At 50.7% G+C, this 21,811-nt stretch overlaps 3 protein-coding genes and 1 pseudogene across 22 annotated transcripts in view; 2 read left to right on the top strand and 2 right to left on the bottom strand.

The window, feature by feature from the left end:
- TAF1A (TATA-box binding protein associated factor, RNA polymerase I subunit A) overlaps positions 1–2,798 on the top strand; it is a 27,578-nt gene extending 24,780 nt beyond the window's left edge. For 2 of the 4 annotated variants that reach the window (XR_014817359.1, XM_084979183.1), the window contains one exon: positions 2,085–2,798. Coding sequence is in view for 2 of the 4 variants with exons in the window: in XM_084979183.1 (XP_084835309.1) it covers positions 2,085–2,092 (8 nt within the window). In the remaining 2 variants the exon portion in view is untranslated. The remainder of the gene's footprint in view (positions 1–2,084) is intronic. The other 2 variants (XR_014817361.1, XM_084979184.1) reach the window with 1 other exon arrangement.
- DISP1 (dispatched RND transporter family member 1) overlaps positions 1–21,811 on the bottom strand; it is a 1,033,384-nt gene that overhangs the window by 373,665 nt on the left and 637,908 nt on the right. The window lies entirely within an intron of this gene.
- Positions 2,164–21,811, top strand: HHIPL2 (HHIP like 2). 17 transcript variants are annotated; one of them, XR_014817347.1, is made up of 10 exons: positions 2,164–2,798; positions 6,232–6,884; positions 7,776–7,919; positions 9,776–10,107; positions 12,045–12,171; positions 14,476–14,602; positions 18,533–18,614; positions 19,149–19,249; positions 19,880–19,962; positions 21,177–21,811. XR_014817347.1 is itself a non-coding variant. In XM_084979168.1 (10 exons), exons 3-10 carry the CDS (start codon positions 6,574–6,576, stop codon positions 21,479–21,481), a joined length of 1,530 nt encoding a protein of 509 aa, XP_084835294.1. In that variant the 5' UTR covers positions 2,664–2,798; positions 5,097–5,176; positions 6,232–6,573; the 3' UTR covers positions 21,482–21,811. The 17 variants fall into 17 exon arrangements, 3 of the variants coding, with proteins under 3 accessions (XP_005667978.2, XP_084835292.1, XP_084835294.1); XR_001299173.3 differs by having other exon boundaries at positions 14,457–14,602; XR_014817355.1 differs by adding an exon at positions 5,097–5,176 and having other exon boundaries at positions 2,664–2,798; positions 14,457–14,602; positions 19,149–19,962.
- LOC102160768 (large ribosomal subunit protein bL17m pseudogene) lies at positions 15,483–18,502 on the bottom strand (annotated as a pseudogene).

Genomic DNA, 21,811 nt, shown 5'->3' with positions numbered 1-21,811 from the left:
ATAGTCACCAATGAATGACGGAGGTTGGGTTATGTTTTCTGTTGAGTTTATTTTTTTTGGCTGCCTTGTGGCATATGGAGTTCCCGGGCCAGGGATCAGATTTGAGTGGCTGTTGTGACCTAAGCCACAGCTGCAGCAATGCTGGATCCTTCACCTACCATGCTAGACCAGGGATCAACCCTGCGTCCCGAGATACCGCAGATCCCCTTGTGCCGCAGTGGGAACTCCTGCATTACGTTTTAAAAAGAGACACTCGGCGTGGCGTGATAGTTCCCGATGCCACCGGAGAGTGGCCTGTGTTGGACTGGAGGTCCTTCTAATGACTCCTTCCTCTTGACTTCATTGTGAAAATGCTGTTTGTGTTTTAAATGCTACTTGGGGCTTTCCTAGTCCAGGGTATCGTGAGCTCACACTTGGCTAGACTGAGGCTCAACAACTCTTCTTGGTGATGCTCCGGCAAGGCCGTGGGTGGTGAGGGGAGAGCTGGGTGCAGAGCCTCCGCAGAAGCCGTGGGACTGAGAAGAATCTTTGACTTCATTTGCATTTCAAAGGGCAGTTTTTGTCAGGAAATTTCCACGGAGTCAAACCATGGAAAATACCAAAAGGAAATTCAGCTCAGATCCTAAATGTTTCCTGCTGGCCTGAGCCCCTGTTTATGCCTCCGTTTGGGTTTGGGGCTGTTCGAGTTTGGGATTCTGTGTCCTCATTCAAGAAATATTTATCAAAGGCCCATTCAGTGCAAGTGACATGTACAAAGCAAAACACGTATTAGTATATTCTTCAATATGAAGGTGGAAACAGACACTAAGGAGGGTTGCCCCCACAGAAGGCATTGATTTACGAACCTGACTAGTATCCATGAGGATGCAGGTTTGATCCCGGGCCTTGCTTAGTGGGTTAAGGATCCGTTGTTGCGGAAAGCTACAGCATAGATGGTGGATGCAGCTCAGATGCAATGTTGCTGTGGCTGTGGGGCAGGCCTGCAGCTGCAGCTCTGATTCGACCCCAGCCTGGGAACTTCCATATGCCGCAGGTGTGGCCAGAAAAAGTAAAGAAAGCAGATGTTCTGTGTTTCCTGATGAAACTGTCCCGAAGAGTCCTTGTTGACTCCCCTCTCAGCAGACCCCATTCCCTCCGTCATGTCCTCTCCCCCCACCCCGCCCCGGTTCTCCTGAGTTACAGCACCGGGTACGTTTCAGGTGTGCAGCGTGATGACTGGACGGACACATACCACGAAATCACAATCACAGTGCATTTAGTGACCATCCATCCTCTCATATAGATATAAAAACTACAGAAATAGAAAAACGTACTCTTCCCTGTGATGAGAACGCCACCACTTTCATATATAACATACTGGCGGTGTGACTTATATTTATCATGTGCACATTATATCCCCAGTACTTATCCATCTTACAACGTAAGGCGACATAATATAACCTGAAGAGGAAGGTTATACCTTTTGATTGCCTTGATCACCTTCCTCCAATTCCCCACCCGCCCCTGATAACCACAAATCTGATCTTTTTCTATGACTTTTTGCTTGTTAGGTTTTTTAAAAAATTTTTCTTCTCTTTTTCCCGCAGCACCTGCAGCACAGGGAGGTTCCCAGGCTAGGGCTCCAATCAGAGCTGCCGATGCAGGCCTGCACCTCAGCCACAGCAACGCGGATCTGAGCCGCATCCACCAGACATGCTGCAGTTTTCTGCAACGGTGGATCCTTCACCCACAGAGCGAGGCCAGGGATTGAATCAGCATCCTCAGAGAGACTAGGACGGGTCCTTAACCCGCTGAGCCATAACAGGAACTCCTTGTTCGTTTTTAAAGTGTGAGTGCCTACACCACTGTGAGTGCTTTTTACACAACACCGGGATTTGATGTTTCCATCCGTCTCAAAATGAGCTTCGCCGTCCCCTCAGGATTCCGGAAATGCCCCTCCTCCTACCCCTCAGAACACACACCTTTTTCGGACCCTAGGAACCAAACAGCAGCACCCCGCCCCCCGCCCCCGGCCTTCCCAGATCCACAGGGGGGTCCCGAGCTGCCGACAGCTCTGCTCCCCGGGCTCTGCTGTTCCCCTGCAGGATTCTGAGCGGCCTGCCCCGTGCAGGGCTGGAGAGACAGAAGCAAAGTGTGAATTTCCTGCTCCCTCCCCGCGGGAATTCTTTGCCATTTTAATGGACCACGGCTGCCACCGACAGCATCACACCCTTGGCCCCGCAGCCGGGCACCCAGCGGCTCAGCAGTCAGGGCGGGCTTCCTGCCAGCTTCTTTTCGAGGGCCCTGGAGGGGACAGGGACACCTTTCAGCGCTTTCGCAAGAGACAGCTCCCCGGCCCCCAGGGACGTGGCTCAGAAACCACCTCCGCGAACCCGGTAAGAGGAGGGCGGAGAAGAAGGAAGGAGACACGGACAGGGGCGGAGGGAGCCCGCGCAAGAGCCGGAGCCCGACCCGAGCGAGCGCAGCGCCCGCGCGCTCCCACGATGCTCGCCGCTCCCAGCCGTGCGCGGAGTCCGCAGGCCCCCTGGCTCCTGAGCGCTTCTCGAATTCTCTGCCTCTGCCTCGCAGTCGTGCTGGGCTGGGCGGGCTTGCTCCAGGGACACCCCCAGTGTCTGGATTACGGGCCCCCCTTCCAGCCCCTCCTGCCCCTGGAGTTTTGCTCTGACTATGACAACTTCGGCTGCTGTGACCAGCGCAAGGACCGCCGCATCGCTGCCCGGTACTGGGACATCATGGAATACTTCGACCTGAAGGGCCACGAGCTGTGTGGAGGCTACATTAAGGACATCCTTTGCCAGGTAGGCCTGAGCGGAACCCTGCGGGCAAGCAAGGGAGCCAGCTCCAAAGAGTGCCTCCGAGTCCCTTCTGGCCCCCTCCAGTCCCCTCCCGGTCCCCTCCAGCCACCTCCAGCCCCTTCCAGTTCCTTCCAGCCCCTTCCAGGCGCTCCAGCCCCTTCCAGCCCCTTCCAGCCTCTCCAGTCCCCTCCAGGCCCTTCCAGCCTGCTTCAACCCCCTCCAGTCCCCTCCAGCCCCCTCCAGCCCTCTCCAGCTGCTGCCCTACTGGGTGGCCACTGGGGGTCCTGGGGGGACGGCTCTCTGGGCACCCAGCCCTTTAGAAGCTCACCTGCCCGCTGCCTCCTCCTGGATCTTCCTGCTCTGGACAGGCACGTGAGGCGGAGTTTGGTTTCCACGGGTTTCCTGAAGCTCATTTGCGGTTCTTTCTCAGGCCCCAGAAGAAGGATATGGGGATTCTTCAGGGAGGAGAAGCTCTGGGTCCTCTCTGTGGCGCTGGGGGTGCTGGTCCCAGCACACGCCCGCGCTGCCCATGAAGTGTGTGAGGGAGCAGCAGTGTCTGCGGGAATGCTGTCCTGGTCTGGGTCGTTTGTGCCAGAGGGTCTCTGGGGGTGATGATGGGGTCTCCCGGGCTTTGCAGAGCTGGAGCGGGAGAGGTTGGAGCTGCGGCGTGGCAGTGACTCAGAGGTTCTGCTTCTCCTGGCTCTCCAGCGGCCAGACCCCATGTCCCTGGCAGACAGCACCTCCGTAGGGCTCAGCCTGAACCCTGCCGGATGTAGGCTGCCCGCTCACTTTGTGGGAAGGGGTTCAGGGTGCAGGGGAGGGTCCCAGCTGGAGAGCGATGAAAGAGGCTGAGGAGGAGCGCTCTAACTGAGCTGGGGACACACATCCAGGCAGACCTTCCATCAGAGACCCTCCTGGGCGTGTCAGCACAATGACTTGGCTTTCCTGCTGCTACAATTCCAGAGCCAACTGGCTACCCCACCTCCCCGGGCAGGGAACATGGCAGAGTCTGGCACAGAAGCCGGCCACCTGGAAGGAATCACCCCCCTGTCCTCTCTTGCCTCAGGCACCTACCCCCACCCCAGGCTTCCTCTTGGAGAATTAACTCTGAATAACCATTTGGGCAGAAGCTGGGCTTTTGTAAGCAACACCGAGACTCTTAATTTCTCAGCTACCCCCAGGTAAAAACGTCTCCTCCCTCCCTCCCGCTTCCCTTGGGAGTGAGGTTGCAAAAGCCAAATTCAGCAGCTCTCCTCTTTCCCAACTCTGAGGCTGAAGCATCACCTACTTGTATCTATTTATTAAACATCACAATTTGAATTTCTTCTCCCTCTTTCTTCCCCCACACATGTGATGTGTTCCAGTGGTGATTCTGCAGGAAGCAGAGAATGAACTACTATGACTCCCAATTTACTGATGAGGAATCAGGAGTTTTAAAGGACTTATTGAGAGTGCCAGGCACAAAGCCAGAGGCTTATGCCCAAGCCTCGTATCCTTTTGATTTTGTTTTTGTTTTCTTTTTTGACTTCCTTGAGGCATATGGAGTTCCTGGGCCAGGGATCAGATCCGAGCTGCAACCATGACCTATGCCGCAGCTGTGGCAATGCTGGATTCTCAACCCACTGTGCGGGTCAGGGGATCAAACCTACACCCCGTGCTGCAGAGATGCTGCTGATCCTGTTGTGCTACAGTGGGAACTCCTTGTGCCCTTTTGATCACATCAGGCCCTGGCACATCCCCCAATGGCTTCCCGACCTGGGGCGGATGTGAGCTCTGTTAGAACAGATGCCTTTGTGCATCTCACTCACTGTTGCAGCCCCAGGGCGGAGGTCAGAGCCTGGCAGTGGTGGGGACCTTCTTGAGCCTTAGTTTTCTAAGACAGAGGAATGATAGTTACTGAGCTGACCGAGCAGAGGCACCTGTGCAAACCCTCAATTGCAGCCTGTGATGGTGCCTGGTGGTCTGGCCACAGCCGTCCTCTCCTCCCTAACACTGCATCTTTATTTCTGTCTCTTATCTCTCTTCTTCGTGCTCCCCAGGAGTGGACAGGTCAGTCAGGTGAGACTCAGCAGTCTCTCTGGCTCCCTGTCAGTAGCTCTGACAAGAACACTAAAGGGAAACAGCCAGCCTGGGTGAGATTCGATGAATCCCTGGGCTCTTCCTTCTGCCCTTCCCAGTAACCTCCTCTTCCCAGTAACCTGCTCTTTCTTCTGCTCTTCCCAGTAAGCTGCTCTTCCTTCTGCTCTTCCTATCAATCTCCTCTTCCCAATAACCTGCTCTTTCTTCTGCTCTTCCCAATAGCTTGCTCTGCAATCTGCAGTCAGGATGGACATAGAGAGAACAGAAGCTCAGATACACCTAGAAATGCTGCTGGCCCCTCAGTTAAGTGATGAGAGAACAGCTAAGTGATGAGAGGACCCTGGGCGGCCAGCTGCTGGGCGGGGGCGGAGTTGGGGGTGGAGGGTGGCACGGATCTGAAGCGGGTTCTAGGCCTGTGGAGCCTGCTCTATTCCACCGGCCCCAAATTACCCCCTTTCACCTGCTCTTACCTTCCTCATCTCAGTTGCCTCTGTCTTTCATCACTACAGAGAGCTGGTTATGTGCCCACGATATTCTCTTTTCCTCTTAGAAAATGCTATGGGTTAGGGAGGCCAGAGTAGCGGGCGCTCATTTGTTTACAGCCTATATGTTTGTAAAGAGCAGGTGCATGGCCCTATCACCACAATTCAAATTTGCGTATCTCCTAACATGGTGCTTTGTATATATTAAGCACTTCAGTATTTTTTATAAATAAGCTGCGTAACCTCTGGGAACGATACCTTGCATGTTCATTTATTTATTTTGGCCGCACCTGCGGCATGCAGAAGTTCCAGGGCCAGGGAACAAACCCAAGGCACAGCAGTGACCAAAGCCACAGTAGTGACCTGACCATGTCAGATCCTTAACCGCTAGGCCACCAGGGAATTCCAGTTTTGTTTTTCAATTATATATTTTGAACATATGGAAAAGCACAGAAAATTAAATAATTAACATTATGTATCCAACACTGAGATTCAATAAATGTGAAATAAAACCTTTGCCACATGGCTTCAGATTTGCATAAAGAAATCTTACAGCATTTCTGATAAAAGATGGAGGCATCCATCCTTTCGTTAAGGAAAAAATTGAGCATTTAAAAAAAACCTTATATGTCAAGAACTAGGTTAAAATGCTAGAGATAGTATAGCGAAAATGAGATTTTTTTTTTTTTTCCTTTCTGCCTTCCAGGAGCTTAACTGGGTAGACAGTTTGAATCCCAGAAAAGAACTTTAGTTGGTCATAGGAACTCCAGAAGCCTGGCTCTTTCCAGACCTTTCCTCCCTGTTTTGCTCATAGACTGGTTCCAGCCCCACTGGCCAGTCTGCCCGCGGGAGCTGAGCTTCCTCCTCTTTCCCAGGAGTGCTCGCCCTACGCCGCGCACCTGTACGATGCTGAGAACCCGCGGACGCCGCTCCGGAACCTTCCCGGGCTCTGCTCTGACTACTGCTCTGCCTTCCACTCCAACTGCCACTCTGCCATCTCCCTGCTGACCAGCGACCGCCGCCTCCAGCAGTCCCATCAGAAGGATGGTGCCCGCTTCTGCCACCTCCTCAATCTCCCGGACCAGGACTACTGCTTCCCCAACGTCCTGAGGAGCAACCATCTCACCCGCAAGCTGGGGGTGGTGGCCGAGGACCCTCGGGGCTGCCTGCAGCTCTGCCTGGCCGAGGTGGCCAACGGGCTGAGGAACCCGGTCTCCATGGTCCATGCGGGGGACGGCACCCACCGCCTCTTCGTGGCCGAGCAGGTGGGGGTGGTGTGGGTCTTTCTGCCCGACGGGAGTCGCCTGGAACAGCCCTTCTTGGACCTCAAGAGCATCGTGCTGAGCTCTCCGTGGATTGGGGATGAGAGGGGCTTCCTGGGGTTGGCTTTTCATCCTCAGTTCCGCCGCAACCGCAAGTTCTACATTTATTATTCATGCCTGGGCAAGAAGAGGGCAGAGAAGATCCGGATTAGTGAGATGAAGGTGTCCCGGGCTGATCCCAACAAAGCTGATCCCAAATCAGAGAGGTGAGGTATACCCACGAGAACCTGCAGCCCTGTACTGTGTTCCAGAAGACAGCCAGCGGGTCCTCTGAGATGATATGGGGAACTCTCCTGGGTTTAGAGCTACTCGTTTGTAACGATGATGGAGGAGTCATTGCTGGTTAATGAGATTAACCCATGTTAGCTTCCTGAGTGTGTGGTCTTCGTGGGGCGTGACCATCTACCTCTCAGTTAACTAGAGCCTGGCTTGCTTGGTTTTATGGAGGGCAAACAAAAGCCAGCAGCTGTAAGGGTCTGGGGAATTAATTAATTTATTCATTTTATGGCTGCACCTGCGGCATATGGACATTTACCAGGCCAGGTGTCGAATCAGAGCTGCATCTGAGACCTACACCACAGCGCATGGCAACACTGGATCCTTAACCCACTGAACAGGCCAGGAATCAAACCTGTATCCTCATGGATCCTACTTGGGTTCGTTAACCGCTGAGCCACGAAGGGAACTCCCCTTCTGCCTTTTTCCTTCTTCTTTCTGCCTTGTCTCTCTCTATTCCAGTATGGACAGGTTGGGGGATGAAGAAGAGCATGAAAAAGTGATAGACTAACCCCTAGGTTGCCCAGAGGAAGAGGCTGAGAGCCCAGCAGAGCAGAGAGTAAGGCCAAACCCCCATAAAAGGGTGCTTGTTACCCTGCTGGGTGTACAGCTCATGAAGTCAGGATCTGAAAGAAAAAGGAATCAAGAAGGATCCTTGGAAGCGGGGGTGGGGAGGGGGGTTCCAGAGCCCCAGGCTCCCTGCTTTGTGATCCCTGGAAACTCTGAAGCAGGTCTTGGCTGGCTTGACCCAGTCATTTCTGGATATCTCAAGAGACTGCTGTTTCAGTTTGCATCAAAGCTTGGCTTCTTTTTCCTTCCAGGGTCATCTTGGAGATAGAAGAACCAGCCTCCAATCATAACGGGGGACAGCTGCTTTTTGGCCTGGATGGCTATATGTACATATTCACCGGGGATGGAGGGCAGGCTGGGGACCCCTTCGGCAAGTTTGGAAATGCTCAGAACAAGTAAGCTGGGTGAAGCTGGGCCCCTGTCCCTTTAGGGTGAGCCCCTGGGTTTTTTTGCTGAGATGAAAATCTGCAGAGGGCCAAACCCACGTCGCTTATTGCACGATGTAGCCCCCTGTTGAGACAACGGGAGGAATATTTGGTTTTCTGTCCTGTGCATTTCGGGCCTGGTGTCTAGTAGGGAGGCTCAAGGTAACTCTCAGAGGCAGGAAGACGTGACTTCAGAGTCGTTAAAGTATTAACTAGCAGGGCACTGTTCCGACACCAGGATCTGACCATTTGGTTCGATCCAGCCCCACTGCTATTGATCACCGTGTTCCAGGCACTGTGCTGGGCCCGGAAACATGTGAGAAGTTAGTTAATAAGAGCCAATGACACCTTAGGCTGGACGCTTACTTTGTGTCCGGTGCTGTTCTGGATGCCTTAAGTGTGTTCGAGAACGTCCTTCTGGCAACCACAGGGGCAGGAATTTGCATCTGTTCTCGTCATTGCTGTATCCCACGCACCTCGAGGCGTGCCTGGCGCTGGGGATCCCGCCCTAAAGACACCTGGAGCGAATGGATCCTACGGGGTGTAGGTATCAGGAGAGCCATTTCACAGCCGAGAAAGTAGAGGCAGAAAGGAGCGAAGTCCTTTGTCCAAGGTCACACACGGAGGGAGTAGAGGAACCAAATTCAAACTCAGACAGTCCGGCGCAGGAGCCCTTGAGGCTGTGCTCGCTCGAGAAAGTCCCGTGATCCCTCTACCCTTTGCACCCAGCAAGCACGTGGCTCCCATTTCCCCCCGTAATTAAGATACAGGGGTTGATGATAATAGAGAACTCACATTTGTCAAATGCTGACTCAATGTCAGGAATCGCGTTATACGCTGTGTACACAATGACTCATTTGACGCTTCCGTCACAACCACGCAGCAAGGTAGTGTTTGTCTCTCCCCTGCTTTACCAGTGAGGAAGCCCAGCTCACAGACCACAGTCCCGGGCAGAGCTGCTCAAAAGCCGCCGTTGCTTCTACGGACCACATGACTGTATGAAGAACAGAACCAGCTCCTTTAAAAAATTCATAGTATTAGACCAAACCTGAGAGAAACCATCCCGTGGTAAACATTTAAACAATTGAAGCTGCAACTTGCTCAGTGTCACATGGACCCCAACGGCATCAAATTTTGCCTAGTAGTTCTCTTTGAGCTAAAAACTGGGAGGTCATAACACTAGATAGATGTATAGACCAGGTACGTAGGTAGGTAGGCAGGTGGATAGATAGATGGGTGGGCGGACAGACAGACAGGTAGATGGGTAGAGAGATGGATAGATGGATGGATAGATAGAGTGCATCATGTCTCCCCATGTTTTTCTTGGTTGTCACTTGAGATTAACCATAAGTAGGCTCTCCTGAGCCATTTCCTCCAGTCCTAGGCCACTTTATTTTATCTAGAATACCTAACATGAGATCCACCCCCTTAAAAGTTTTAAGTGTGCCATGGAGTCTGATAAATTGTAGGGAAAAGGTGGCCTGGCAGACCTCTCTAGAACTTCCCTTGCCTACAGATGGCGAACAGGTGCATGACACGATGCCCAGTGTCTGGGCATCAGGGAAATGCAAATCCAGACCACAATGAGACAGCCCCTCACCCTTGTTAGGACGGGTATTACAAAACACAGGTGAAGGACGGGTGTTGGCAGGATGTGGAGAAATCTGAACCTCTGTATACTTTCAAGGGGGATGCAAAGTATATAGTGCAGCTTCTATGGAAAGCACTTCTGTCTCCAAAACTGAAAAATAGAACCAGCCCATGATCCAGCAGTCCCACGTCTGCCTGCGTACGCTGTTCCTGTCTCATGGCCTTCTTCCTTTCAGAAGCTCCCTGCTGGGAAAAGTGTTAAGGATTGATGTGAACGGAGCAGGCTCAGGGGGCCAGCGCTACCGAGTCCCCCGGGACAATCCGTTTGTCTCTGAGCCAGGGGCCCATCCTGCCATCTACGCCTACGGGATCAGAAACATGTGGCGCTGTGCCGTGGACCGAGGGGACCCCGTCACACGCAAGGGCCGAGGACGGATGTTCTGCGGGGACGTGGGACAGAACAGGTTTGAAGAAATTGACATCATTGTTAAAGGCGGAAACTACGGCTGGAGGGCGAAGGAAGGGTTCGAATGTTATGACAAGACGCTTTGTCACAACTCCTCCTTGGGTAAGTGAGAAGCTCTGATTTCTGGAACGAGTTGAGCCAGTTGCACATGCAGATGGGGGACTAAAACCTGGGCATGTTTTGCCCTGTGGGGTTTCCCAGGGCCTTTGTGTTCTGCAGGGGGGTGCTTCTCAGGGCCGTCCTCCAGCCGCTGGCACCTGCAGCTCGTGAACTGATGAATTAAATCCTGCGTGGACTGGGGGTGGGTGGGTGGGATGGAACTAGGAACCTATATTTCAAATAAGTTACTCATGTGATTTTCAGGCATACAGTTTTGAACCACTGGCAGAAGACAGTAGGTGGCTGTGAGGTTTCATTTATTTCTCATTTGGGACGGCCCACAGAGATGATATTCCATGAATCCCTAAACATCAATGATCAAGGCGTGCTTTAGAAACTCCATTTGGCTTAAGGTTCTGGCTTTCTGACTTTATCACCATTGCATAGTCTTTTTTGTCTTCTTGTTACTAAACTTGGGTTCAGCTTTTTGTGGCTCAGGAATCCAATACTGAGAGACAAAGGTTGGGAAAAAGGAAAGATAGCTTTGCTGAGGAAACAGGCAATCCTGGGGAGAGGGTGGACTCATGATCCAAAGAACCCGTCCCCCCCTCGCCAATCCTGGCAGTGTTTAGGTGGAGGGAGGGGGCTACGTGCAGGGCAGCCAAGTCCGCTCTGACCATCTCTTGAAACTGGTTGTGCAGGAGTTCCCATTGTGGCTCAGTGGGTTAAGAACCCAACTAGTATCCAGCCCAACTAGTGCGAGGATTCAGGTTTGACCCCTAGCCTTGCTCAGTGGGTTAAGGATCTGGTGTTGCCATGAGCTATAGCGTGGGCCCCAGAGGCAGCTTGGATCTGGCATTGCTGTGGCTGTGGTGTAGGCCAGCAGCTGCAGCTCTGATTCAACCCCTAGCCTGGGAACTTCCATATGCTGTAAGTGCAGCCCTTAAAAACCAGCCACTGCTGTTGTGCAGTGGTCCGAGCAGTGTCACCTTGATTTTTTTAAGTCTAGTGAATCTTCAGCTCCAGGGTCAGTTTTTTTCCCATTTTCTTTTCTTTCTTTTTTTTTTTTTTTTAAATGAGGGTTTTTTGTTTGTTTGTTTTTGTTTTTAAATAACAAATACGTACAGAAAACAAAATCCCCAGAGTACAACCTATAATCTACTCTCACTCTGTCCCGTAGATAGGAAGTGATGGGAGCTGGCTATTCCCATTTTCTTGAAGCCACTTCTTGGAATTGTGCAGGATGGAGCGGCTTATGTCATGGCTACAGTCTGGTTATCATGTAGTTAACTTCTTCTGTCCGGGTGGGGGTTTCATTATCTATAAAACAGCAGAGAGGATGTGGCTCCGAATATTATCTGTAGCCTTTGAGGAGGAACTAAATATCCTTGACTTGGTTTAATGACTAAACTATTATTATTTTGTCCCATTTGACAAAACAATATTTTCCTCCTGCATTTTTTCCTTTCTCCTATTAAATTTATTCTTTGGCTAAGGTTTTTCTACAGACAAAAGGCAGGTGAAGGACATGGGGCGGGGAGTGCCTGTCCGGGGCCGGCCTTGCTGAACCTTGCTCTGTTCAGCTCCATGTTACAAAGCCATCTTCCAGACCCTTGTGATATTCCAAATCCTTAAACCTGAGTATCTGCCGTATCAACCTAGGGGAAAAGTTTAGGTGTGTGGATTTCCAGGTCACTGCATCACCGATGGGGGAGTTTTAGGTCTTCCCTCTGCTTGCAGAGGCCGGTCCATTGGGAAGCTCACAAATAGCATGGCTGCTCTGCTGAGAAAAATAACACGTGATTCACGGGGCTGCCTGTCCTCGCAAAGAGATGAAGTGTTCCCCACTCAGTCAGGCGACGACATTTAAAGCCCCTCTGTCCTCCTCTGAGCTCCGGTGTTTAGCCACAATGTTCCCTCTGTTCCCTGTTGCCGGACAGATGACATTCTGCCCATCTATGCCTATGGCCACGCGGTGGGGAAGTCAGTTACCGGAGGGCACGTGTACCGAGGCTGTGAATCCCCAAATCTCAATGGGCTCTACATCTTCGGAGACTTCATGAGCGGGTAAGGAAGGACCCACGTCCACCCTCTTTTTTAAAAAAAACATTTTATTAGCAGGCAGATTAGTCTCCAGTTAAGTAGTGTCTCCTGAGGGCTGACATTTGTTAAGACAAACAGAAAAGCCCTGGCACGGTTCACTGTACCTCCTGTTCCCCTCCACCTGCTGGAGGCACAAGGGGCTTTTTCTCTCCTACTTACTGTGCAAAACTGGTCCCGTTCCTGGAGGTAGACGTCACAGAGGCGGCTGGGCAGCCCTGGAGTTTTTAACTCTTGTACTTTGCCACATTTTGAGCTTCTAGCAATTTGTCAAAGACAGGTTAGGTTTCCCACCCCAGAACCGATTCCTTTGGAGACTCCTGCTTGTGGTTTTCTGTAAGTCGTGATTCTCGGTATCCGCCTGTTGGTCTCTCCAGCTTGAGGGGCGGGGTTTGCCCTGTGACCTCCCTTCTCTTATGGATCTAAGAAGAGGTGTGGATTTTTTCAGTTTGTTCATCCTTTTGTTCATCCTTTTGTTTATCATGAGGATTATCATGAGGATGCTGGGCCAGAAACCAGAAGTCCTCTGAAGTTTTCCTAATGGAGACGTTTAACTCCAAATTCAGTTTCTTTAACAGTTTAGGTATTCTGCTTCTTTCTTTCTTCCTGAAGAGCCTTGGTAGACTGTGCCTTTGAGGGACTTTGTCCAGTTCATGTCCGTTGTCAAATTTATAATATTCCTTTATTATCCTTTTAATAAACTGGAAATTATAGTAATGTCACTTATTCCCAGTATTTGTAATTTCTCTCTCTCTTTTGATTTTTTTTCCTGGTCAGTCTGGCTAGTGGTTTATAAAATTTTTTGATCTTTTCAAAAGCCAGCTTTTGAGTTCTTTTTTTCCCTATTGTTGTCCTTTTTCTATTTCATTGATTTATATTTTTCTTCCTTCCTCTTGGTTTGAGTTTGATTTTCTCTTCTATTTCTCGTTTCTTCTGATGGAAGCTGAGGTCAATGATCTGAGACCTGTCGTCTTTGTCTAATATACGTTTTTAGTGCTTTAAGTTTCCTCTCAAGTTCTGCTTTCACAGCATCCCGCATATTTTGATATATTTGTCTTGATCTTCATTTGGTTAATTTTTTTTCTTTTTTCTTTCTTTTGTCTTTTGTCCTTTTTTAGGGCCGCACCTGCAGCACATGGAGATTCCCAGTCTAGGGGTCTAATCGGAGGTGTAGCCGCTGGCCTATGCCAGAGCCACAGCAGTGTGGGATCCGAGCTGCATCTGCAACCTACACCACAGCTCATGGCAATGCCGGATCCTTAACCCACTGAGCGAGGCCAGGGGATTGAACCCACAACCTCATGGTTCCTAGTCGGATTCACTTCCGCTGTGCCATGACGGGAACACCTAATTTTTTTCTTTTCTAATTCCCCCTTTGATTTCTTTGTTCCATGATTTTTTTTTTTTGAAGTCTGTTATTTAATTTCCAAAAATCTTTCTGCATTGACTTCTAATTTAGTTTGATTGTGGTCACAAAACATACTCCATATGATCAGGAGATCATGCTGTTTTGTCTACATGGGTCCTATGTGTAATCACAAGCATCTCTGGAAGGAGGAGGGAGAGGGAACTTTGAGGATGGAGGAGGTGGCAGCGTGACAGCAGAAGCCATGAGAGAAAAGGCAGTGCGGTATGGGACCATGAGCCAAGGAATGAGGACAGCATCCAGACAGTGGAAAGGACAAGGAAACAGGCTTGTCCCCTGGAGTCTCTGGTAGGAGCACAGCCCTGCCAAGACTTTGATTTTGGCCCAGAGAAAACCCATTGCAGAATTTTGGCCTCCATAACTGTAAGAGAGAATAGGGGTGTGTTGTTTTAAGCCACCACGCTGTGGTGATGCTTTACAGTGGCATTAAAAAAAAAAATATGGCTGCCGTGCCTAACACTCCTCATTCCTGTGAATAGACGCACGTGGCCTTCTGATATTATCACTTTTATTCTGCTTGAATTGCTTCCTTTAACATTTTGGGAAAAACGGATCTAGTGATCATGAAATCTCTCCGCTTTCATGGTCTTTATTTCCCCTTCATTTTTGAAAGATAGTTTTGCTGGATATAGAAGTCTGTGCTGACACATCCTTTCTTTAATCCTTTAGAAATATCCACTACGTTCTGCTTTGCAAGAAGTTAGTTATTGATCTCCTGGGGTGGCTCGGTCCTAGTACTCAAGGATTGCCTAATTATAGGAAGAAAGAATATCTTTCAGGGTGGAAATATGGATTCCTAAAATATAAGGTTTTATTTTTCATCTAGTCGGCTTATGGCTTTGCAGGAAGATAGAAGAACCAAGAAATGGAAGAAACGGGACATTTGCCTGAGCAACACTGAGTCCTGTGCCTTCCCAGGGCTGATCAGCACATACAGCAAGTTTATCATCTCCTTTGCTGAAGACGAAGCAGGTAACAAAATGTACAAGGTTATTTTATTTCTGCCTTCTGGAACTTAGATAACCACAGGCCTTTTGGAGTAGACATTTATTATAATTATTATTATTGTCGGTGTTTTTTTTTTTTTTTGGGCTGCACCCATGGCATATGGAGGTTGCCAAGCTAGGGGTTGAATTGGAGCTGCAGCTGCTGGCCTATGCCACAGCCACAGCAGTGCCAGATCCAAGCCACATCTGTGACCAACACTGAAGCTCATGGCAACTCTGGATCCTAACCCACTGAGCAAGGCCTGGGATCGAACCTGCATCCTCCTGGATACTTGTTGGGTTCGTAACCTGCTGAGCCACAAGGGGAACTCCTTTTATCGTTATTTAAACAACAGCTATCACTTCTCCCATTTTCACCAGCACTTAGTCACCTTTTATAATGTACTAGTTAGTGTTCTCCCAATTACATTCCATTTTGAAAGTCAAAATTTTATTTTGTTTGACCTAAGTGGCTACAGGGCTTCTGACCTTTATGGTATTTGCACGGCATCTAGCCACATTTGGAAGCAAGGAAGAGACTAAAATGATGGCTCAGGGTCCCTTCCAGACCTAGGACTCTCTGCGAGTGTAAGCCAGAGCTTTGATGGTTCCTCCGGTGTTTGGTCTCTTTCCACCCTGAGCCACGGTGACTGCACAGGAGCTTTGCTCAGCGGGTCATAACGAAAGCCAGCAGCAGCTGGACCCTTTGCTCCCATCTGGCTCATGGATATATAGTTTGAGATGCGTATTTGATTGAAGGAGAAGGTAGTTTGGTTTTCTTTGTTTTTGAATTTACTGTCTCAGAGACTGAGGAGGTTCTTGTTCTCCAGAAATCCCAAGGGGAGAAAAAAAAATCAGTTTACATATATTCATACAGGGAACTTTATTTATTTTGCAAAGAGGATTATCTGGCTCCCAGAAGGTTCTGGGCTCCAATAAGATGGTCTATTTTACAACGCTAGCTCTAGTTCTTCTTAGAAGAGCTCCCAAGGCCTGGCATCCTGGGCACCCATGAGGGCCATACACTCTTGGCTCCAATTAAATTGCTGGTGTTTGAGCTGTGTGGCTGTTTGCTTCCTGGTCCTGCTGCAGCCCCTGAAGTAGCTGGTTTAGGAGTGTAGGATTGCTGTCCCTGTGAGGCAGGGGCAAAGGTGGCAGGCAGTTCCCTTTATATGCAGTCACTGCCATCCTGGCCCGATCCTGCTCATTCCGATTTGGGATCTGCAGCATTCTCCTGTAGTCCCCAGTCTGGACGTGGAACCCAGGGGCCAGTACTTGAAACAGCTTTGGGATTGAGTCTCTCTCCGTGGGCCACAAGTCAGCTGTGCGCATGGCTCATTTGTTGGTGTCTTCCAGCTTCCCAGAGTCGATGAGCTTCTCTGTGTAGCCCCTCAGCTCGTCCACGCATGCCCATGACACCTCGATGCGTTCATAAGCAAGCTCTGCAGCAGGTGGATGTGGGACTCGGGACCAAGGCCCAGGCGGCGGGATGTGCGGCCGTGGGAGATGCGCTGGCCACCGACAGCCGCACGGTCCCACTTCTCCCTGCCCCGCAGGAGAGGGTATTTTGGAAAATTCAAATGTTCTTCATGGAGAAAAGTCCTTGTGAGTTCCAAATTTTAAGTGCAAACATACAAAAAAGGAGGAAAACTACAGGCTGGCAGGCTGATGCCCAGTGGAACGTGAGTGCTGTCAAAGCCACAGGCTGGTGCCCCAAGGAGGCTGGAGTCCCCTGGAGGCCACTGGCCCAGGGACCCCTGAGCTGCTGTATGCCGTGGCCTGTCCCTTTTCAGGAGGCCACAGAAATCCCAGCTTTTGATGGTTTCGTCTGTTGAGCTGGTAGGCTTCTCGCAGGAGAAAACAGGCAGTTTTTGAATAGCGCTCAGTACATCTGGCAAACACAGCGAAGTGTCCTTGGCAGAAACGGACACAGTGGATTTGCCAAGGTGTTCCTGAGCCAGATGCTGCCCGAGGGCAGCCCTCAAGCCCGGGAGGCGGTTCCCGAGGCAAGTTCTTTCCTTCCAGAGTTGCTTGCTTCTGTGTTTTTGCCCAGAGTGATTCAGATTTTCTGCGTCACAGTCTTTTCCATTACTGACATATTCAGGGCTATTATTTCATTATTTGACTTTCAGGCACCAGCTTTAGCTAAGTCTCTTTTTAGTGGCACCAGCACTCTGCCTCTACTGTTGCTACAATTTATTTCCGGAGTTCTTCTAGCCGACAGCTGGCACAGACACACGAGTAAATAAATGAGTGAGTGGTGGGTGTGGGGCTGCCCGTGGCTGAATTTTGCTGGGTTGGATTTCTGTATGTCACTCACCAAAGTGCGTAGTCAAGAGCGCTGGTTGAGATCATAATGCCTGCAGGAGGAGTTCCCGTCGTGGTTCAGTGGTAAGGAACCTGCCTAGTATCCATGAGGATGAGGGTTCAATCCCTGGCCTTACTCAGTGGGTTCAGGATCTGGTGTTGCTGTGAGCTGTGGTGTAGGTTGCAGATGTGGCTTGGATCCACCGTTGCTGTGGCTGTGGTGTAGGCTGGCGGCTGCAGCTCTAATTCGACCCCTAGCCTGGGAACCTCCATATGCTGTGGGAGCGGCCCTAGAAAGGGCAAAAAGATAAAAAAATAAAAAAGTAAAAAATAAAAAGAAAAAAAATGGAGAGCGTGTGTGTAAAGCACACAATAGCGAAGGAATTAAATCCAGTGTGATGGCACAGACGTACCAGGCTCACAGAACTGTCACAGGACCGGCCCTTCGGGAATAAACAGGGAGGGAAGAGGAACTTCTCATTAGCGAACACATTCTGCTTTGAGACCTAATAATCGTGGGACGTACTATCAGCTCCCTTTTACCAATGAAGAAGTCACACGAGGGTCCCCCAGGTGGAGAGGTTGCCCGGGACAACACGGATGCTCGCTGGTGTTCTCAGCTTCAAAGTCAGGTTCATTGGACTGCAGTGGGGCTCGTAAACCCCTCACTCCATGGTCCTCATGGGTAACTGGGAAACGAGGTGGAATGAGGTGCCTACCGTGAGAAAGGAACGGCGTTTTCTGGCGTTCGGAGGCGAGGAAACAGGAGCAAACAGGGACCCCTTGTAAGAGAGACGAAGGAGGCCGGGGCGGAGGTGATTTCTGCGGGGGGGTGTGGACAGGACCACGAGGCTGAGTGCCGGGTCGCAAGAAATACGGAACCCAGACTGAAGAGGGGGGAGCTCGAGGAGGGTCCACTGGGGGTGGGGAGGGGACAGGAGGAGAAATGGGCCTCTGCTGGGTGACCCCCCCCGCCCCGCCCTGAGACAGTCTGGGGGCCCTGGGGCCTCCCTGGCCCTCTCTTCTTTAAGGCCCTAAGAAGAGTTACTCCATTTGGCATGTGTATTATAGGTATAGAATTTATATTTATACCATATGTATATAATTTATATTATATATATATTACATGTATATAATACACGTTTATATTTTATATGTATATAATATAGAACATGTTATATGCATGAGGTGTAATTTATATTTGTATTATATGTATATACTATGTAACTTATATGATTTATATATACCGTATTTATCTATATCGTATAACACGAACTGTCTGATAAGTGGTGCTCAGCCTATTTCGGGGGCTTCGCAGAGAAGCCTTATCCACAGTGAAGGGTGGGGAGGGGGGTGGGACCCCTCTGAGATGATGTTTCTGAAAGCAGAGATGCTACATCAGCTGAGGGGGCCTTCGGTTCAGGGAATAGGAGCAGAAACAGGCCTCTGCTGGGTGACCCCCTGAGCCGGTCTGGGAACCTTGGGGACCTCCCTGGCCCAGCTGTCGGGATTCCGGGGTCCCCTTCCGGGGCTCACACGTTTCGGGGCCACAAGCCCAGCCATCCTGGTCCCGCCTCATGTCCTGTCCTTGACACCTGTTCTGTCTTAGGGGAGCTCTACTTCCTGGCCACCTCTTACCCAAGTGCCTACGCAGCGCGCGGATCCATTTACAAATTCGTCGACCCATCCAGGTGAGACTGGGTTCCTTCTTCTCAGGGGGTGTGTCCTAGTGCCTAGCTCCATGGCAGCCAACAGTCCTCACCCCCCAAGGAGTCCCAGAAACCATCACCGAAGCCGGTCTTCACTTCAGATGAAAGCAGATGGACCAAGAAATGTGTAGGATGGCGCGTCTGCAGGAAGTAGAGAGTATTTGGGAAACGGGGTCTTTGTGGTTGGAAATGAGGCTCTCGAGCCTTTCTGGGTTGCCTCGTCTAGGTCTGTGGCTCCTGCCTTGTTTATTTTTAGTTTTTATTATAGTCGATTGACAGTGCTCTGTGAATTTCTGCGGTAAGGCAAGGTGACTCAGTTATGCCAATATACCCATTCTCTTTCTCAGTTATCCTCCATCACAGTTCACCAAAGTGATTGGGTAGAGTTCCCTGTGCCGTACAGCAGGACCTCATTGCTTATCCACTCTAAATGCAAAAGTTTGCATCGACTAATCCCACACTCCCAATCCAATTTTTTGTTTGTTTGTTTTTTTAACATGCTTCTGGAAACGTCAGTCTGGGATCATCTGACCGTGGGTGAACGCTACTGCCCAGGTTCTGCTCTGCTTACTTAGCCCGTCTGCGCTAAATGCACTCGCCCAACATTTTAAGGAGCGGTTGGTTTATTTATGCATGATTTCCCCTTCCATTTTTTCCTCCTGCCCTTCCCTTAGAATCACAGACCCTGGATGCGGGGTCTCAACTGTGGCTTTGCCACTAACAAGCCATGGGACCTTGGATTTGTCTGTTTCTTAACCTTTGCGCACCTCCGTTTCCCTCTTTCAAATGAGGATCAGTGTCACCTACAGCTCCGGTTCCACCCCTGGCCCGGGCACTTTCATATGCTGTGGGTGCAGCTGTTAGAAAAAAAAAAAATAAAAAGTTGTGTATCAGTCATGTACGATGTGCCAAGTACACAGTTTTTATTTAATCCTCATCTCTCTCTATTACTTTTGCTATTTTATAGATGTGAAAGTTGAAACCTAGCCAAGTTTTCCTGCCCGCGGTCCCCAGGATTTGAACTCAGTCCTCTGCCGCCTACACCACCTGGGTGGTAGTGGCCCTGGGTGTCCCTGTCCGTTCTCCTCTCTGTCAGAGCTCATCCCAGATTCCTCCTCCGTCCATCCCACCCCTATGGATAAAGGGGGGCTGAACCCAAGTCTTGCAAACGCACGCCTCCTGCTGACCTTGAGTTCCTGGTCCCGTCTTCAGAGTCCTGGGTCCTCACGTTTTCTATCTGTTTTTAGACGAGCACCTCCGGGAAAGTGCACACACAAGCCGGTGCCGGTGAAAATCAAGAGTAAGCGGATCCCGTTCAGGCCACTAGCCAGTGAGTCTGTCTTTGTCTTTGGGCTCAGGGCTTGGCATCCAGGCGCCCGCACGGTGCCCTCTGCAGACAGCTGCCATCCTGGGGCGGGAGGTCTTTTCTCACCAAGGCTTATCCTCTGGGTGAGGACTGGGACCCATGGCTCTGTCTAGATGTCTCCTCTGCGACCAGACGGAGAGGGCCAGCACCTGCTTTTGCTGTGACCTGTGGTCCCTCGTTCGTTCCTTCCTTCCTTTGTGGCCATCCCTGGGGACACAGCAGTGAGCCTGACCTACAGGAGTTCTGAGTCCAGTGAGAGGGCGCATGGAGCACAGGCAAATGAAGAAATAGATGCAGCACGGAGGCTCTGGCTAGAAGGATGTCCAGGCCTCTGACTGGGCCCCCAGCCGGAGGCCCTCTTCCAGGCTAGGTGGGGAGTCAGGAAAGACTCACAGCGGAAGGATGCTGTTTCCAAGGGAACTCTTCTAGAGCCATGCAGCATTGGAGGAATCCCATCACAAAGGAATTGTTTTGGGAGTTCCCATTGGGGCTCAGCGGTAAGGAATCTGACTAGTACCCATGAGGATGCGGGTTTCAATCCCTGGCCTTGATCAGTGGGTTAAGGATCTGGAATTGCCATGAGCTGCTTGTAGGTCACAGATGCTGCCCGGATCTGGCATTGCTCTGGCTGTGGTGTGTGTAGGCTTGCAGCTGCAGCTGCTATTTGACTCCAAGCCTGGGAACCTCTGTATGCCTTAAAAAGAAAAAAAAAAAAAAAAAAAAAAAAAGTATTTTTAGATCAAGGCCAGTGAAGGACATTAAAAATGTTAATTTCAAAAGAACTTACATTCAAGGAGTTCCCATCGTGGCGCAGTGGTTAACGAATCCGACTAGGAACCATGAGGTGGCGGGTTCGGTCCCTGCCCTTGCTCAGTGGGTTAAGGATCCGGCGTTGCTGTGAGCTGTGGTGTAGGTTGCAGATGCACCTTGGATCCCGCGTTGCTGTGGCTCTGGTGTAGGCCAGTGGCTGCAGCTCCAATTAGACCCCTAGCCTGGGAACCTCCATATGCCTCGGGAGCGGCCCAAGAAATAGCAAAAAGACAAAAAAAAAAAAAAAAAAAAAAAAAAAGAACTTACATTCAAGAACCCTCAAGCGAGCACAGGTTTCCTGGGTGGCACTTCCCTTAGAGCTGCTTTCCAGGGCTTCTATTTCTACTAAATAAATATTTGTTTCCCAGAGACGGTCTTGGACTTGCTAAAGGAGCAAGCTGAAGAAGCTGCTAGAAAATCATCCAACGCAACTGTAACTTCCAGGCCAGACCGGGCCTCCTCTCGGAAAGGCCCCTCCAAGAAGCCAGCTTCCCCCACAAGCAGCAGGAAGCCGTTTCCTCGGCCTGGGGCAAAGAAGCGAGTGTGGTCCCCAGGCCCCCAGGGGAGGAGGAAGCAGAGCCCCAAGACCCCCCCAGGCAGAGGGGCACAGCGGCAGCGAGCTGGCAGGAGCCTCCCTCTGATGCTTCCGTCAAGGTGGTGGGTCAGGGGATGAGCTTCCAGTTTGCCCCTGGGGAGCTGCTGCTGCTGCTACTGCTGCTGCTGCTGCTGCTGCACATGACCTTAGACACCTGGGAAGCTGGGGTGCAGGCGAGGACCAGTGGTGAGAGCTTGACCTTGGGCTGCGCAGTGGTCTTCTCCTCAAGAACCTTGTCCTCTGACCTGACCGGATGCCCCGTGTCCGCTTCTGCAGCGAGACCAAAGCCCATGTTGCCAGGCTACCTGGCTGCCTGTTTGCCAGTCTGTAAACCCGCTTGGAAGTCCACTGTGTGTCCCTGTTTGTAAGTGCCCGTGACCTAAGGCAATAAATCAACACTTGCTCAAA

This window comes from Sus scrofa, chromosome 10, assembly GCF_054392235.1.
Source record: "Sus scrofa isolate SSC_HxYL_T2T_F1_AM1 chromosome 10, Sscrofa_HxYL_maternal_Yorkshire_Landrace_v2.0, whole genome shotgun sequence".
Taxonomy (NCBI): Eukaryota; Metazoa; Chordata; class Mammalia; order Artiodactyla; family Suidae; genus Sus; species Sus scrofa.
This window is presented reverse-complemented; position numbering and strand designations above follow the sequence as displayed.